The following is a 17,175-nucleotide window of genomic DNA, read 5'->3' on the forward strand; positions in this document are numbered from 1 at the left end:
CTGGTGCAGCAGCAGCATGCACTCCATTGCGTCTTCCTCGGCACCGGCTATGTACAGCAAAGGTTGAAGCAAATGAGTATATCAGCAATTACGAGCTGTACACACGGCTTGTATGGCACGCGATATTTGTAAGCGTCTAGGAGTAGCACCCAACTTTGAATTCTGCTGCAGCCATTGCGGGTGTTTGTCGATCTGATGTTAGTAAGCCCAGAAGCGACTGGTGATCAGTAACGAGAAAATTCAGTAGATCTCAAGTACCTGAGAATGGACGTTATGCAAAGAATGTGGAGAGAAGGGGACCGTGTGGCAGTTATTTTAATGAGTGGTGCGTCATGAAGTGACGCTAAATCTATGTACAAGTGTTGAACGCACAGGCATATGTTGAAGAGTTACAGATATTTCTTCAACCAGTTCTTTGCACATGCGCAACGATGCGAACTTGAACATGTCTGTTAGCAACATCAGAAGTTGATATGAAGCGCTGATGCTCGCCAAGATACAGGCCCTGGACACTGCTTCTTAGATCGACTTCAACGCATAGCAACTAACCACAATTGACGTTCCTGACGTGACGGCTGTATGAAAAGAGTAGATGTGTAATGTTTCTAAAACAGGGTAGGCAGCGCTGCAAGCACTACTGACGTTTCACGAAGATAAGCGTTTTCTGAAAATAGTTCTGAGACCTGGCGTAGCTCTATGGTCAAATGTTTCATTGCCTCGTAGAATACTCAGGTTTGATTCCAGCTGAAACACGGATATTTATTCTTTGCATTCGTCGTGTCGAGGCTACCGATGTCGCTCGTGTTTCTTATTGCTCGCGCGTTGAAGTTTCCCCATGTCCTCATCATTCTCGGGTAGATACTACGTGTCAATCACCTGTGGCACATACCCGCATACCAGCAGCACATAGCTGCCCATGGCATTTTGTGGCAGATTGTGGCATTTTTCTTGTTTTGACCAGTGCGTCGCATTCTTCAAACCGTCTTACCCTTCCATGCGAATTTTGGGTCGCGCCAAATAAAGGGGGTGACCACGAGAGCACCCAAACGTAACCAGCTAGATAGATAGTACTCTCAAAGTTGCCGAAATTCGCTAAGAAATGCTTAGCGTTTAACTTATTCTCGGCTGAGAGGGTAATCTCAAGACCTTTTGGCACCAACTACAAGAGCGAGTGCATCTCACTCAATTCGACATTAGTTCTCGTCGGCAGCTGTGAACGTTCACGATCTGTATTCGTTAGGCTGCTGCTCACCATCAATGTCATGCAAGAGAACGGCACCATTTCCGAACGGTGACGCGTCGTGTTTTAACATTAGCTCCCGGTCAGGATCGATATGGGCATGCCCAGGTGCTGAGAAAAGCGAGTCTTTAACACTCTAGAACGCAGTTTGTTGCTTCACACCCCACACCCGTCTGGCTGCATTTTACATAGGCTTGTACGATGGTGCCTGCATGATGGACAAGTTTGGCATGAACTTGTTATAAAACGTTACCAAATCTACGAATGAACGACGTTCGCTAATGCTCCGCCACTCCGGAGCTAACCTGATAGCCTTGACGTTTCTTTTTTTCGATTGAATGTGAACCCTTAACATCGATACGATGGCCTAGATGAGCTATGAGTGGCTTAAGGAAACTGCATTTTTTAAAACGCAGCTTGATACCGTCTTCGAGGAAGTACTGCAACACGGACCTTAGGTTGTTGTGCTCTCCGTTCTTCTGCGACACGAGAACGCCGTGCAGGTGTGCCTGCACTCCAGTTACGTCTCACAAGAGGGCTGCTAGTGTTTTCTGGAAAATTGCGGGAGCGAAAAAAAAATACCAAAAGGCAGCATACTGTATCAAAAAAAGCTTTTGTGAGGGAGGATAAGTGTCAACTTACCGGAGTCTTCGGCCAAATGTCGCGTTGGTTGGTCATATGTTGGTCATACACAAATCTCAAGTCTAAGATGCTGAAATGCTCACCACCACGCAAATTAGCAACTATGCCATCTATCATGGACAGTGGGTAGTGTAGTGTTCTATCCGTTGTGTTGAACGTGACTTTCAAATGGTCACAAATTCTTACTGCCTCATTCTTTTTTAGCAATGAGACTATCGACGTGGCACCTTCAAAGTGCATTACAGGTCATGAAACTCCTTCGGCCACCAATCTGTCTAACTTTTCAAAACATTTTCGCGCAATGCAAATAGAACATTTCTTGCCCTGCAAAATTTACGCGGTGATCCATGCCCGAGCAGAAACGCGCAGGTGGTCTCTTGACGAGGCCAATGCTTTCTGGGAAAAAGTCTGCAAATTATTCTTCGATGGTAGTTTCCGTGCTCTTGGTAACTGTGAGTGAATCAACATGACAGAGGGAGTATCCTTCGCCATTCAGCTTCTGTAACAAGTCACGACCACGGAGATTAGGCCCATGGCAGCCTAACATCACTAAACTGTACAAAACAATTGCTGCCTCGTAGGAAACCTGCAGAGGCAGCACTCTGAGAATTGGAAGCTTTCAGTGGTAACGAGACAGCTTGGTTTTTGATGCCTCCTCTATTGCAAAAACCAGCGCCATCGTGTCCTATCGTTCAGCACCATGCCTGGTTATAAGCACTGTATCACGCTGGTATCAGCGCTGGCAAGCGCTGTGTATTCTGCGCAAAATGGCTTCCCAGAGTTAAAACGGGGGATGCCCGTTTGTCATAAATAAACAAATAATTAGAGAATTAAAAGAAGCGATATTGCTCATGTTCACACAAAAAATAGGAAAAAAATAAATTCCCCCAAGACTTAATTCAAACTCGTAACCTTCGAATTCCCATGCGAATTCTCTACCCTCTAAGACACGCCAGAACATGGTGATTGGGTTTTAAAATGACTGATAATCCAAAAAAAAACACAGTTCGCCTTCCTGTTTACAAGAAGCAGAGTTCAGACTGACGCAAGCTTTTTTTTCAAACAACAATTGCGTGTTAATTCGACAATGTACAATGGCTTCCGGGCAATGAATGAAATGTGGATATTAAGAAGAGCGCAAAGTTTCTTTAGGAATCTACACCTTAACTCTGAAAAATCTCAAATTGGCTGAAGGAGCAGCCACATATTGTCGGCTTTTGCGTCCAATTGTTTTTCTTTTTTCTTTGATAGTCACTTCTTGCACATTCCACTGGTCAACATGTACAGATGATTTAAAATGCCTTATTCGGTTAATACGTGCTCACACAAATCAATATTGAGTAATTTTTTTGCACTAGCGACATTATAGCAGTATACATCTGCCGTGCCAGTGTGCATATTTGCAGTTATATCAATACCTGCAACTACGAAATCGTTGAAGAAAATAATAAAGCGATCCGCTGAAAGAGTATACCAGCGGGCTAATTTACTAAGGCGTACCAAATTACCAACTGAAATTTTCTGTTCTTACATACAGGTCAGAGAAGTACCGGATACTGCGTTTAGAAAGAAGGTTTCAGTGCCAGCCTGCGTTGCTGAAAGCACGACACATCGATCGTCGTCGCTCCTTGTGTGGGCATCGCACACGCGCAAAAATGGTTGATTAAGGCTCGGTGATATCTGAACTGAACTTTACAGTCATTTGCACTCATTCTTACGCCCCGCTACGGTGGTCTAGTAGCTAAGGTACTTGGATGTTCACGTGCAGGTCGCGGGATCGAATCCCGGCTGCGGCGGCTGCATATCCGATGGAGGCAAAAATGCTGTAGGCCTGTGTACTCAGATTTGGGAGCACGTTAAAGAAGCCCAGGTGGTCGAAATTTTCGGAGCCCTTCAATAAAGCGTCTCTCATAATCATATGGTGGTTTTGGGACGTTAAACCCCACATATCAATCAATTACACTAATTCCTACACTTTAGAATTGTGCCTACTCAAAGCGAAAAGCGCTGGGAGCATGTACACCAACACGGCCAGAATGATAGGACTAATGCTCGCTGGGACAGGGCACTGGGTAAGGCCACTCTCGACGCAGCTGAGTTTTTATGCTTTAATTTTCTGCATTTGTGCTTCGCAGCATTTCTAACCGTTGCTTAAACTGTATAAATGAAGCAAATAGAACGTCAATCATTGTCAGAAATGTATTTTCATAGTGGCAATACCAAGCGACAGCTGGGTTTCTGGCCTCTGCTAGAAGTATACAACGGGCGTGCCAGTGTACAGATTTGCAATTATATCAACACCAATAACTAAAAAAAAAACATCCAAGGAAATACTAATGCTGACACACTGACAACGTGTGCCAGAAATCTGTTCACGAAGGCGTACCAAATTACCAACTGGAAATGACGTGTTCTTACATATCAGTCAGAGAAGAACTGGTTATGTGCGACCGGCTGCTTTCGGTGACGGCCTGCATGCGTGGCTGGAAGTGCGATGCATCAATCGTCAGCGCTTTTTGTGTTGACGTCGACACAAGGCAACATATTTTATTTAGGTTTATGGATGCCTAAACTATTCTTCAAAGTTATTTTTACACTGTAAAATTGGGTGTAGACGAAGCAAGAAGCGCAGGTAACAGATTCACCAACACGGCCAGAACGATGGGCCTATAATTCTCGCTGGGACGGGCACTGAGTAAGACAGCTTTCGACGCGGTGAATTGGGATGGTTGAAGTTCCTGCATTTGAGCTTTGGGACATTTCTAACTGTTACCCTAAGTAAGCGGAAAGATAAGCATCACCAGACATCTATTTACGCGGTGTGGCAGATTCGAACGACAGCTGTTTCTCTCGCCTTCACTGAAAAACCTTGCGAAGCGATTGAGAGAGCTCATTTACATTTCATCAACTTGGTGGCATAAACAATTTCATGCTTCTCTTAGAAGTTGCGTCCAGCGCCAGGACTATGCCCGGGATCTGTTAGCGTAGCATCTATCCGTGCCGTCGATTCAAGCATTTTATATTCAATGACGCCGAAATATACCATGGAAAGCGTTACATAAATGTGCAAGCTGCGATAGTAAAAACAATGCGTCATCAAGTATGCACCAGCGCTTGCCAGTGAAAATTCCAGCGCTTTCAGTTCTTCCCAGTGTGCACACTGCAGTATCACAGTGGTTAAGCCAGCGCCCCTACCAGTGCGACCCATGGCGCCCAGTGAAGTACCATGACGCACAGTGAAGTACCAGTAAATACCCAGGGCGCCCAGTGAAGTACTTTCCCCTGGCGGCCAGTGAACTACCAGTAAATACCAGCGTGCACCAGTTTTCCGAGCATGTACCAGTGCAAAAAACGTACTGGAATCACGCTGAAGATGAGATTTTTTAGAAAAGGGTCTGAAGGTGGCCAGTGCTGACGGAGAGCTTCGTGGACGTTGTTCTTCGGTACCACGGACTGGAGAACTGGTGTCTATGTCCATATTTATTTTCATTCTATTTCACTTGAAAACTCCTTGAATGGACAGTAACAGCGTGTTAAAAGTGGTTACGGACAAAATTTACGACGTATCCCTATCGCTTTCACCACTTGTATCCGACGCTATTACGCCCGTCGTTTGGTTCGTGGTTTTCTACTGTTTGCACGTACGTAACAAATGCCCTTGTAAGGGGCATCCAAAGCACATGAGATTGTGAACCGGGCATGCCGTATTTCGGTATAACACAGTATTTTCACTGTTTTCATGACTGGGACGTTAAAACTTCCGAGCTGCCGACTTATGCTGTTGCTCTACTATAAAAGAAGTGTTTTCTTGCTCTGCTGACGCCGTGGCAATTATTTTGGCATCTTGTTTGGCGGCTTCTGTGACCAGCGCCAATAAATCCGCCTTCCTCAGTGTCAAGTATTTTTTCGTTAGCTGCATTTGCAAATTCTTTGATTTAATTCGGAACACTATCTGGTTTCTTAGCATACTCTCAGTCATTGTGCCTAAATTGTAGTTTTGGGCAAACTTCCACCTAACCCCCCTCCTTTCTCAGAAATTTTTCTGGGATGGTGGGGGGTAGGTTTTTTCGAACCTGAGATATGTTTTTCTCCCGGAAAATGCAAAACACATATGAGCACAAGCAAGCGAGTGACGTTCCGTTTGACCTCTCTCCGCTGTGTTAGCGAAAGGGCCTGCGCGAACACGAGGTTTAACGTTAAAGTTGGCTTCCCTACATAGGAGTCGTTTGGCTGGCATGGAACAGACCTAGTCTACCGAGATTAGCTCTTTCAACGCACCTTTCCTCAAGACGCGCTGCCGATGCTTATCCTGGAGGTAGTGCACGGACTAAAGAAAAAGGGGAGAAGGTACGACGTGGTGCCACAGGACAGTACTGGTTCTCATTCATTGGCGGAGCAGCCGGAGCGTATTCTAGTAGAAAACGTGAAGTGGAACCTGCGTTTAGGCGAGAATGTTACGCATGTTCACAAGGTGACGTGTGATAGCCTCTCTCTTTCCTCTTTATGAGCACAAAAAAGAAGCGGCAACGTTCAACTCTAAGGAGCTATATTAACAAGCTTCTGAAGCTAAGCTTCGCAGATATGTGCAATTTTGATAAGCGAAAGAGTAAATTATTCATTTTTCTTTATTGATTTATTTACTTATTTACAGGTTCTGCATGCCTATATTAGGCCCTAGCAGAATGGGCAACAACAAGAAAAAGTAAAAAAGCTGTACACTGTCTCAGCACATAATCAGACGACTGTTGGCTAAGAGCCAGCAATGTTATGACATACAAACAATGAGCATACACAGCGAAAGTCAACGAATAATTCACCAGGGCACTGCCAACACGCCATATTCATACATCGATCAAAACTAAACTAGACAAAAAAAAGCTTCGAGTTGTTTTTCAATATCTTTGGATTTAAAAGTTTTCATGGGTAAGGAATTTCAGTCAGCAATAGTCCTGGATAAAAACTATTTCCGAAAGCAGTAGTACGAGCAAAAACTGGCACAAGTAAATATTCATGGGTCTGTGTTGTTTTTCTAGAAGATACATGTTTACACAGTTGGGAAAACTTTTTGTAACTTTACCAGAAACAATTCTGTGTAGGAACGTTAACTGAATAATTTTCCTGTGAGGTTTCATTGTTTGATTGCCATTAGGTTGCTCAACTTGTGTTGGCAAGTCATGTCTTCTATAGTTGCTGAAAATGAATCTGACAATCTTTCGTTGAACGTTTTCAAGCAAGACAACATCTTTTTTACATTGAGGGTCCTAAAAAACTGAAGCGTATTGAAGCTTTCTTCTAATACAAACGTTGTGAGCCAATAATCTGGCCTCTTTCGTGGAGCATTCAAGTTTCCTTCTAATGAACCACAGTTTTCTATGTACAGCCGTACATATATTTAGATTGTGATCTGACCATGCAAGTGTTTTCGTTAAAATGACTCCAAGGTACTTGTATTTTTCTACTTTTTGAGTGGGTTATTGCGGCGACAATGAGTGTAAACGCTGCGAGCTTTCTTTCTTGTTTTCCTCACGAGAACTGTTTTGTCACTATTAGGTTCCATACTCCAGTTTTGGAACCACTCATCCATACTTGTAAGAGATTGCTGAAGTACATGTGGTCATTAACAGAACATATTTGTTTTAGAAATAACACAATAGCCTGTGAATAATCGAATAGATATGTCCTCATGTACCACATCAAATAAATCATTAACAAAAATTAGGAATAATACGAGCATAACACTCCACCTTGTGGCCCACTAAAAGAAACACGCAAAGAAGAGGAAGCACAACCGCTGACTTCAACAAATTGACTCTCAGTTTTTTTTGCTTACACGTGAATGCACTTAACAATTTTCGAAAGAAGCCCAATATTTCCGAGCTTAAACAAAAACTTTCCATGAGACACCTTGTCAAAGGCCTTACTAAAATTAAAAATAAACACATCAGTTGCCCATATATATTCAGAACGAATACAAACTTATGCACTGTAGGCACAAGCTGAGTTACAGTAGACATAAGTTTCAGAAATTCTTGTTGATATGACGACAAAGTATCATTTTCTCATGAAAAACATGTTAACGCAATTGGAAACAACATGCTCGAATATTTTACAGCAGCTACTAGTGATAGAAACACGACGGCAGCTTGACAAGAAATGGCGGTAACCTTTTATAAAAATTGGCACAACACGAGCTGTAGTCCAATCAGCCAGTGTCTCCTCACATTTGAGTGATGCCTTAAAAAGGGCAGTAAGAATGTCAGTAGTTTGTTCTGCATAGCGACGTAGAAATAAATGAACAATGCCGTCAGTCCATGACGATGTCCTAGAATTAACCTTAAGTAACTTTTGCAGAACTCCCTCACAAGTTATGAGAACATCACCTGGGGTTATAGGTATTAGGTTGCCAGTTTATAATTCTGTGATTCTGTGAAAAGGCCCTTTCAAACTATTTATTAAAATGATCAGCAATTGGTGGCGGAGCAGCTATTGAGATATCCTCAACTAGTAATTCAGAAACTTCTTCATTGCTTTGTTCAAGGCAGCGCCAAAATTTATAAAAGTACGACTTGGTGAACTACGGTGGTGTGTCATTAAATATAAGGCCTAGCATGGCTAACTCTTTTACAAGTTTTTGAGTTCCGAAAAATACTGCGTACGAGTCTTGTGTTTTCTTCACAACCTTTTTATTTTTTCTACCTGTGTACTTTCACGGTTTAGTGATGTGTTATGTGATCGCTTTCATATTCATTTAAGCGGTACAAAGTTTTTTGTGCAGAAGTCCACAACACCACCAAACCGTTGCCAGGCACTACCAGCATTACTAAGAGATGTGTTGAGATACGTATCTAAATATACAATTACGGCAACATCATCTGCTCAATTGCAATCTCATACCACACATTCCACTGGCGTTGTCAAAGATTTACGTTGATAAATACATCCTAAACAAAGAATATTATTCTATAATCAGAAATACTTGTTTCAAATGTGGTAGTCACTCCTGTAAAAATTTTGTTGTAAATAGCAGATCAACTATGTAACTCCCCCTTGTGGGGTGTCATACCATTTGCTCAAGGCAAAAGAAACATTACGTATGAACGTGTGTCAGCTGAAGAAGAAAAACCATAATTTATATCATCCCATTCAACTGCTGGGAGGTTGAAATTACCTGTGGAAATATGATTTTTGCTTGGTAGGCATACTAGTTGTAAATAGAAAATCAGTCACAGAAGAATCCTCAGTAGTAGAACATCGATAAACAGCACAGATAAAAAATGACATACCAAGAAAAAAATTTCAAAAGCAGACTTTCTCTAACTAAAATATGCTCAGCAATGGCTACATCAATGCCATGCTTGGTGATGACAGCCACTGTATCACCACGAGAACCTTGACCACATCGATGAATTTGGTAATTAGGTGGCACTACCTCGCTATCATAAATGGCTCATGCAACCAAGACTCTTTTATTACACATGTGGATCGTGCGGGTAAAATATTTTCTTGCTGTCCAGTTTGATTGGCTATATTGCGTGCGTTGAAGGAAAGCCAAATAAGTGAAGTTGGTGCTCTCCTAAGCGCTAGCTTCACTCTCATGTGACACTTTCCTGCTATCATTAGGCGACTCATCCCCCCCCCCCCCCACAAAAAAGGTGATATCAATGCAACCTTATCATGAACATGAGCAACCTTGCTATCGCTTTCTCTGTTCACCTTAGCGGTTGCTCATAGTAGCTTTGTTGGGCGGAGGGTGCTAGGGCAGTAAATATTTTAAAGATAGATTATGGTTCCCTTCAGCTTTCGTGCTTGATGCAACACAGCTTGCTTTTCCGTATAATCTTGGAAATGAAGTACACCAGGACGACTGCTCGGTTCCGGCTTGCCTAATCTGTGAATCCTTGCAATTGACGTGCAATTCACCCGAATCCATCATGAAATACGCCCTTCAATAACTTCTCAAATAGTTCTGTTTCAGATTCACTGCCAGCGGCGCTAATACCGAATGTAAGAAGAGTAATCCGTCGACCTGGATTCTCAATGTCAACCAGTTTAGAGTGATGAATAATAATTGATTGCTGAATGGAATCTACAGAATACTGAATCGATTAACTCACGCCCCGTCAAGTCTGTGGTTGTTTAACAGTTGCTTTAAAATATTCAGACTTACTACACAGGTGCCTACTACTGATTCCGTTGTTTCTAAACGTGCTATAACGCATACAAGCTTGGCCCGGATATCACTTTGTATCTTCAAAAGCTCTTTATACATCTCATCAACAGTTACTTTGGGATTTCGCTCCAGATCTCCTCACAGCGATAACTTTCAAACAAAATAACAGTCATACGCAATGTTAAGACATGTCAGTAGGCACTGCACAATTACATGGAAAATTTCATCTCCAGTGCTATTATTTGAAAATGAACACTAACCTGTACAGGAAAAAAGAAACGTTTAGTTAGCGGCATCTTTTCAGTCGCTTTGCCACGCCCACTGAAGGATAAACTGTGCAGCCTGTCTTTAAAAAGGCAATCCAACAATGACGTCATGCACATGCATTCTTCTAAAGCAGGCGTATTCAGCTTGTCTCAATTCGATGAGGGCAATTGGCAGCAGTCAGCAGTGACAATTGAAGTTGGCGAAACCTCATTACTGGAAGGGCAAGGTTTCGATAGCCCGGCAAGGATGAACAAAACGGCCTGTACAGCATAAAATAATCGTTTCATTAGCCCATTTTTCTAGCGGCATAGCCATGCCCACTGAGGCGTCGTCACAAAATACACGCATATTGCGTCGTGACCCAATACACGTATGCAACTACCGAAATAGTGATTATTTTGTGTTTTCTTGCGGACTAACGAAGAGTTTTGGTTTTGGACGAGTAATATGTGATGGGTTTCAGCTGATTCGTTGTTTTTTCATAAAAGCAGCATCATTCTATCATTATCCAGTATCTGGGTGGTCGCGTGAAGACGATGAGACCAATACAAAACCGACAGCTGCGGTAGTCCAAGATGAGAAAGTCACTGAATTCTCGTCCTCAAAAAGCCTACCGCTGAAACTAAATGGTCCTTTCAACCGAAACAATACTGAATTGTACGTAGACTGCGTTACTCTTCCAGAAAACACGAGTGAACGTGTCTACAGGAGCACGTGGACAGCTTGTTGTAGGTAAAACATAGAGTTTTCCATAATGAAAGGCGGGAAAAGGCCAATAATCCAGCTTAACTGATGATGATAATGATGATGATGATGGTGTTGATAATGCTGCTGCTCCTGCTGATGATGATGATGTGAGTTTCAACGTTTCAAATGCAACATACGATTATGAGAGACGCGTAGCGGAGGACTCCGGAAATTTCGTCCACCTGGGGTTCTTTAACGTGCACCAAATTCTGAGCACCCGAGTTTACAGCATATTTCCATTCATCGAAAATGCAGCCTCCGCAGCTGGGATTCGATCCCGCGACCTGCGGGTCAGCAGCCAAGTACCTTAGCCACTTTACCACCGCGGCTGGTCTACTAAGCAGGCGGATATTTAACACTGCAACCATAATGGACATTGTACATACACCAATATCACAGCTGTCACTGACCTTTTGATAGATGACCATTGCTGTAATGTACTAATTTGCAATATGCAATACGTAATGACAGGCTGAAGGTCGTTGCTGAATATTTGGATTTTTTTTTTTACACATTTCCATGACCAACTCCTAAAGAATGATATGACCTTCTGTAGCGGCGCATGCACCGTAGTATCTGTAAAAAAGATATCTACTACGGATACTCCCAGTTTCAGTCTTTATATAGAGAGTGAGTCACGTTTAGTGCATATACACATAGTGTTGGCCATGGTAATATGCCAGTTCTACTTGAGAGCGGGAAAAAAACGTTTCATCACAAGCACGTCATGCATTTGACGCCATTCTCAAAATGGTTGGTGCATCGTGCTTGCCATATACTCTTGTCCACCCGTGCCGATATTGGCGTGCAACAGTTTCAGGAGATGACCATAAAACTTTTCAGGTGTAAGTGGCTAGGTAGATAAATAGACAGACCGACAAAAAGGGTTCAAGTATCCTAATTGCACTAAGACATACTTCGTAGTTAATGCGCATGTGTTTGGCGCACTTATAAAGTGGCTTAATATGTGGCGTAGCGTAGAGTGTCAAATTGCAGGGGGTGTTTCTGCAGTATAAACTGCGCCGGCGCTTGACAAAATCGAGTATGCCATTTGTAGAAGGCAGTGCATTTCGGTACGTGGTGTTCACATTGCTGCTCCAGTCTTTGTGTGTTATCTTAACGTAAGGAACGTTAAGAAGTGGAACTAACTATCAGAACCTGCAGTACAAACAGAAAGATGTTGACTGATCGCGCGTTGTTCTTGTACCTAAAAGCCCTCGGTTCAGTGCTTCGCGCCCCTTCAAACAAAATAAAAGAAGCGAATAACTCCAACTGAATTAGCTACATTTTCATTATTAGAACGCAGCTGTCAGCCCGGCTTCACAGAATCTTCTGGCAATTTCATAGTAGTGTGCGTTATAATAAAGGCTGTTCCTACTTTAGTCAAAAAATAGAAGCTACATCGACTTCCTCTTTGACCTTATAAATATTTTAATTTCTTATCTCCATCTAGAAACGTCACACTGTGAGTATCCTAGTTGTTCAATAAAAGGCAGTTTTCTAGGCGTATATCTGGTAATAAACTTCCCTAGTAACTTAGCACTTAATTGGTACCTTTCAAAGGCGTTTTCACGTGTGCTGTTCAGGTCAGACATGTTCCTGACGCGCGCTGTTCGCGACAGGCTGTCCCGCTGGGACAGCTGTTGCGGATCACCAACTGTAGTGCACGTCTTCCTCGTGGTGGTGACCGTGATGGCTGTGCCAATCGACTGCGCCATTGGTCCCGAGGAGAGCTGCCAGCTGCGGCCCGTCATACACGTGCTCAAGCAGCCAGGGTGCCAGCCCAAACCCATACCGTCATTCGCCTGCCACGGGTCGTGCTCTTCCTACGTCCAGGTACACGTAAGCCATGCTTTGAATATGAATTGCAATGTTTTTTCTTCCTTTTCGCAGCCTGTATATAGCTCTAAAATCTGAATTGTGTGCTTTTTTACCCAGCTATAGGTGTTATTGTATTGCGAGATTCACTACATCTACATTCTCATGGACGTTAACTGTAGTTTTTGACACTCTTGCTGCGTTGGTTGTTATTTTGTGGTCAGTGGTTGCCGTGGCGGTGAATCATGTCGTTCCAGTTCGTCAAATGCACCTGTCTTGAAAGATGAGCACACGTTATACGAAAATAGTTTTGCAGTGATCCTGATAGGAGCAGTAGACATTAAATTTTGAATAATATTTCATTTGACGTTATTCTTTGTTAGACGCAGCCATCCAGTCATTAGGGAAACTTCAGTAATGACCTGATTAAAACGGATTATTCACTCGTATACTACATATAGCTCATTCAAAATATTAACATCACTCAGAAAACAAAGTAAGTCTTTTCTCAAAGTGCGAAGAGCTTGTGTTCTCATTTTTTGCAAAAACCGAATGTGCTAAAAAGCGTTTTGTACTGTCTAGTTTTCGCTGAAGCACGTTCAGACTGTGTGCGTGCGTTGTGACTCGCAGGTGTCCGGCTCCCGTTACTGGCAGGTGGAGCGGTCGTGCATGTGCTGCCAGGAGATGGGTGAGCGCGAGGCCACGAAAGCGGTGTTCTGCCCGAAAGGCCCGGGACCCAAATTTCGCAAGTTGGTCACCCGGGCGCCAGTGGAGTGCATGTGCCGACCATGCACAGCACCAGACGAAGCCTCGGTTCTGCCGCAAGAGTTCGTTGGACTTTGATTGTTGTTCCTTCACCAGACGACCTAAAACAAGTAAACATTTCCAAGTTTGAGGCACAATAAACTTTCTAGCGACACATATGGTTCAGCTTATTTATTGAATTCGTCGAGAAGCATCTATCACCAGCTAAATCAGCTTAACTTGTCACGCCTAATAATGTTTATTGCTTACCCCCAACCTTTTACTTGGAACGAACACTAAAAACTAATTTGAAGGCAATGGCAGGCCGAATCAGTACAAAAAATTGCTATCAGGGCCCTCAACCTAGATTCGTCCCCTTCAAAACTAACCAATGTTCACTTACAATGAAGTTGTCTTTGCTGACTTTGTGCTGGGGTGCTTGGCGTCCGTTAAAACACGTTGCGTAGGAAGTGGGAAGCCAGAGGCATCGTGAGAGGGAGAACCGCGGTGAGGCAGGTCAGCTGAAAGTATATGTGAATTAATGAATAAATAAAAGTTAATTAAGCCACATGGCCCATTGCGCATTGCCTAAGATTGTTGAAAGGCAAAAAATCATCTACTCTTCTTCAAGCCCTAAACATGTGCAGCGTTTTTTCCGGCGTTTGGTGCTCCGGTTTCACTCAGCGCCAATGCTGCCGGTGTCCGAAGCATCCATTTCTGGACGATTAAGGTATTTGCAGCGCTGGTGCCGATGCCGGAAGCAAGTCGACGAATGGAGAACCAATCAGTGCACGGCTGTCAGTGACTTACGCTATGTAATATCATCGTTTGCTGCTGTCAAAATGGCTGCCGCCCGCCTCAGATCTATTAAGTCGTCGCCGTGCTCTCTGTGACCCGAAAATTCTCAACCTATGCTTGCATTTGATTTAGCTTGTTCCTTAGAAGGACAGGAAGCGCTCGGTATTTCTTCGAACCAATTTAGAGTGTCATGCTCAAGTCCATCGGTAGAGTCAGCTGGCCTGAGTGTAAAGGTTCAATATGCGGCCTCAAAGACGTACAACATCTTCGAAGCTCAGAGGCCGTAATCAGCGAGTTTCTGTTTCTTTCTGTCATCAACAGCTGGTGCTAAAAGTAAAAAAAAAACTTTTTAGTGGCACAGTGATTAGTTTTTTTCACCTCAGAACTGCAAATAAGACGTCAAACCGGTTTTCAGGATTATTTCTTCTTGCTGCTTTGACGGACACTGGACACTGCTTTGCGGGTCTCGGGTTCATTCTCTTAGACGCACTCTGCGACGCTGAGCTCACGCTGGCCTTAGCGCTCCTTATATGTTTTGTCACCCTCTCTAGCGGCGTTGACGCGATGACGCCGAGGGAAGCGGCGTCGGGTAAACGCTGGCAGAAAAGGCTGGTGCACACCAGTGACTAGCAGCGGTCGCGGACCATTTGTGACTGGCGACCAAAAAGCGACTGATGTTCACACCGGCAGAGGCTGCATGCGAGCGACTGGAAGTCGCAATAGCGGAGAGTCACGTCCGGATCTTGTTAGCAGTGAGAGCTCTGCGCCGACAGGCTGATCGCCGCCAGCGGAGTGAGCGGAGGAAACCGAGCGCGCCGCATGTCTTGTTTTTATCCGTTCTCGCCAGCGCAATAAAAAAACAAACAACAAAAAATGAGCGTCGCTGATTGGTTGCAGCAGCTTTGCGACCACAGTCGCACGACTGAAAAATTGGTCAGGAAGCGACTAGCCAAAGCACTCTCATTGCGACAGCTGCTAGTCACCGGTGTGCACCAGCCTAAACGCTGCATTTGTTTCGGGCTTTAGTGTCGATTGCACTGATGCTGGCCGAAAGCTTTGCGCAGGCAACGTGGTCTTGCACGGCCTCCGGCATCAGTGGTGCAAATATATACAAATTCTAAATCCAGACAAAGGCGTTCCGTCGGTGACGTCAAAAATTGGGTTGTCCGCAGCAGTCGTGAAAATGAGGGGAAGCAAAGAGCCAATGAGGAATATGAAGGCTTGCCACATCATTTTGACGTCGGCTTTGGGACCGTATAGCAAAGTAAAAAGTGTTTGTGACGTGTTGAAAAATGTTTAACTAATATTGCTCACTATCCAAATGTGTTAGCACTAGTTTTCATACGTATAAGAAATACGGCACAACCCAAACATATTTTTTCCGCTATTGTTTTGAAGTGACGCTAAATTTAGCGTGACGGTAAGTAGTGGCGCTAATTACAACCCTGTTTCAGGCAGTTACTGTTCTCATATCTCCACCACTACAAATCTAAACGGCGCAACTTTCAAAGTCATTGGCTCAGTTGAGCGAAATCATGGCGGAGGGCAATGCCACCAATAGCCAACAGCAGCAGCGGCTCATCCGCGTTTCCGAGGCTCAGCGAACGCTGGTGCTCGCCTTGATGGACGAACACCCCCAGCTCACGGCGAAAGCCATCGAGCTGCGGCATGGTGTCACCCTCGCCGATCGACGGCGGCTGTGCCAAGAGCTCAGCGACGCGCTGAACCATGATGGGCCTGCGCAGGAGTGGCAGGCTTGGTGGCGCAGGCCGGTGCACGAGGCCCACCGTGACGCCGCTGCCGCAAGAGAGGCACAAACGTGAGTGACCATCGAATGGCATGGGCGATTTGTTCTTTGACATTATTGTTTATTTTCAGGAGCACCTGAGGAGGTTGGCTGCCTGGCTTCTTCGGACGGGCTCTACAGTTGACGGGGATGACATGCTTCAGGCGCGTCGTTCTCACCTATCAACATGTAAGCACTCTGCCGCCGCAGTATCACGGGTTCCTGAGCGGTGCCATGACAGAGTTTGATATTTGAAGGGGTGCCTTTAGCGGAACCTTGTTAAACGGGAATATAGCGCAGGAGAAAGCATTCAAAAGTGGGTAAGTTTCTCAACTGAAATCTCATTTTGCAGTCCTTGCAGTATAAGGGGCATTTATTTATCAGAGGACACGCAATGCCTGCGGGCAAGTGCATGCACTAAAATGGTAATGCACGGTATCATTGACCACTGAATAGCTGCAGAATATTTCCACAGATGTTTAGTATGTAAGGTTGTAAAATAGCCAGAGTAACGAATACCTACTTTTTGAAGGATCATGATGCTTACGACACTTCTCAGCAGGCAGGTGTTCCCACTGCTGCGGTGGAAATGGAGGTGGAGACCACTGAAGGGGCTGCAGATGGCAGTGACACACACGCAAGCATTTGAGAACTTGGTGTTTATTGAGCGCAGGACGGGAGCCTTGAGCAGGGCGACAAGGTGCTCAAGGTGAGTAGACCCTGTGTTTTCATTTCACATCAGGGGCGTAAACATTCTCCATGCTCTATTATGATGAATGAAACCAACTTGGGCTGTAAATAAGAACCATGCATTGTATTGAGGGCACGGTATTGGATATCTGCAATGGTGAACTGCCGGGTAAAAAGGTTGACTAGCCTTGAAAAGTGCTGTTTGATGGCGAAATATGCATTTGAGGAGATGAATAAAGAGTAGTTCCAGCAAATCTTTGTTGGTGCGCACGA

At 44.2% G+C, this 17,175-nt stretch overlaps 1 protein-coding gene across 1 annotated transcript in view; it reads left to right on the top strand.

The window, feature by feature from the left end:
• The window catches only part of Burs (Cuticle-tanning hormone bursicon), a 50,452-nt gene extending 36,645 nt beyond the window's left edge, over positions 1-13,807 (top strand). Inside the window, exons 2-3 of the mRNA XM_037429605.2 lie at positions 12,653-12,902; positions 13,515-13,807. Coding sequence (XP_037285502.2) covers positions 12,653-12,902; positions 13,515-13,727 — 463 coding nt within the window. The 3' untranslated portion in view covers positions 13,728-13,807. The remainder of the gene's footprint in view (positions 1-12,652; positions 12,903-13,514) is intronic.
• The last annotated feature ends 3,368 nt before the right edge of the window (positions 13,808-17,175 follow it).

The sequence above is a fragment of the Rhipicephalus microplus genome, chromosome 1 (genome assembly GCF_043290135.1).
Source record: "Rhipicephalus microplus isolate Deutch F79 chromosome 1, USDA_Rmic, whole genome shotgun sequence".
NCBI lineage: Eukaryota > Metazoa > Arthropoda > Arachnida > Ixodida > Ixodidae > Rhipicephalus > Rhipicephalus microplus.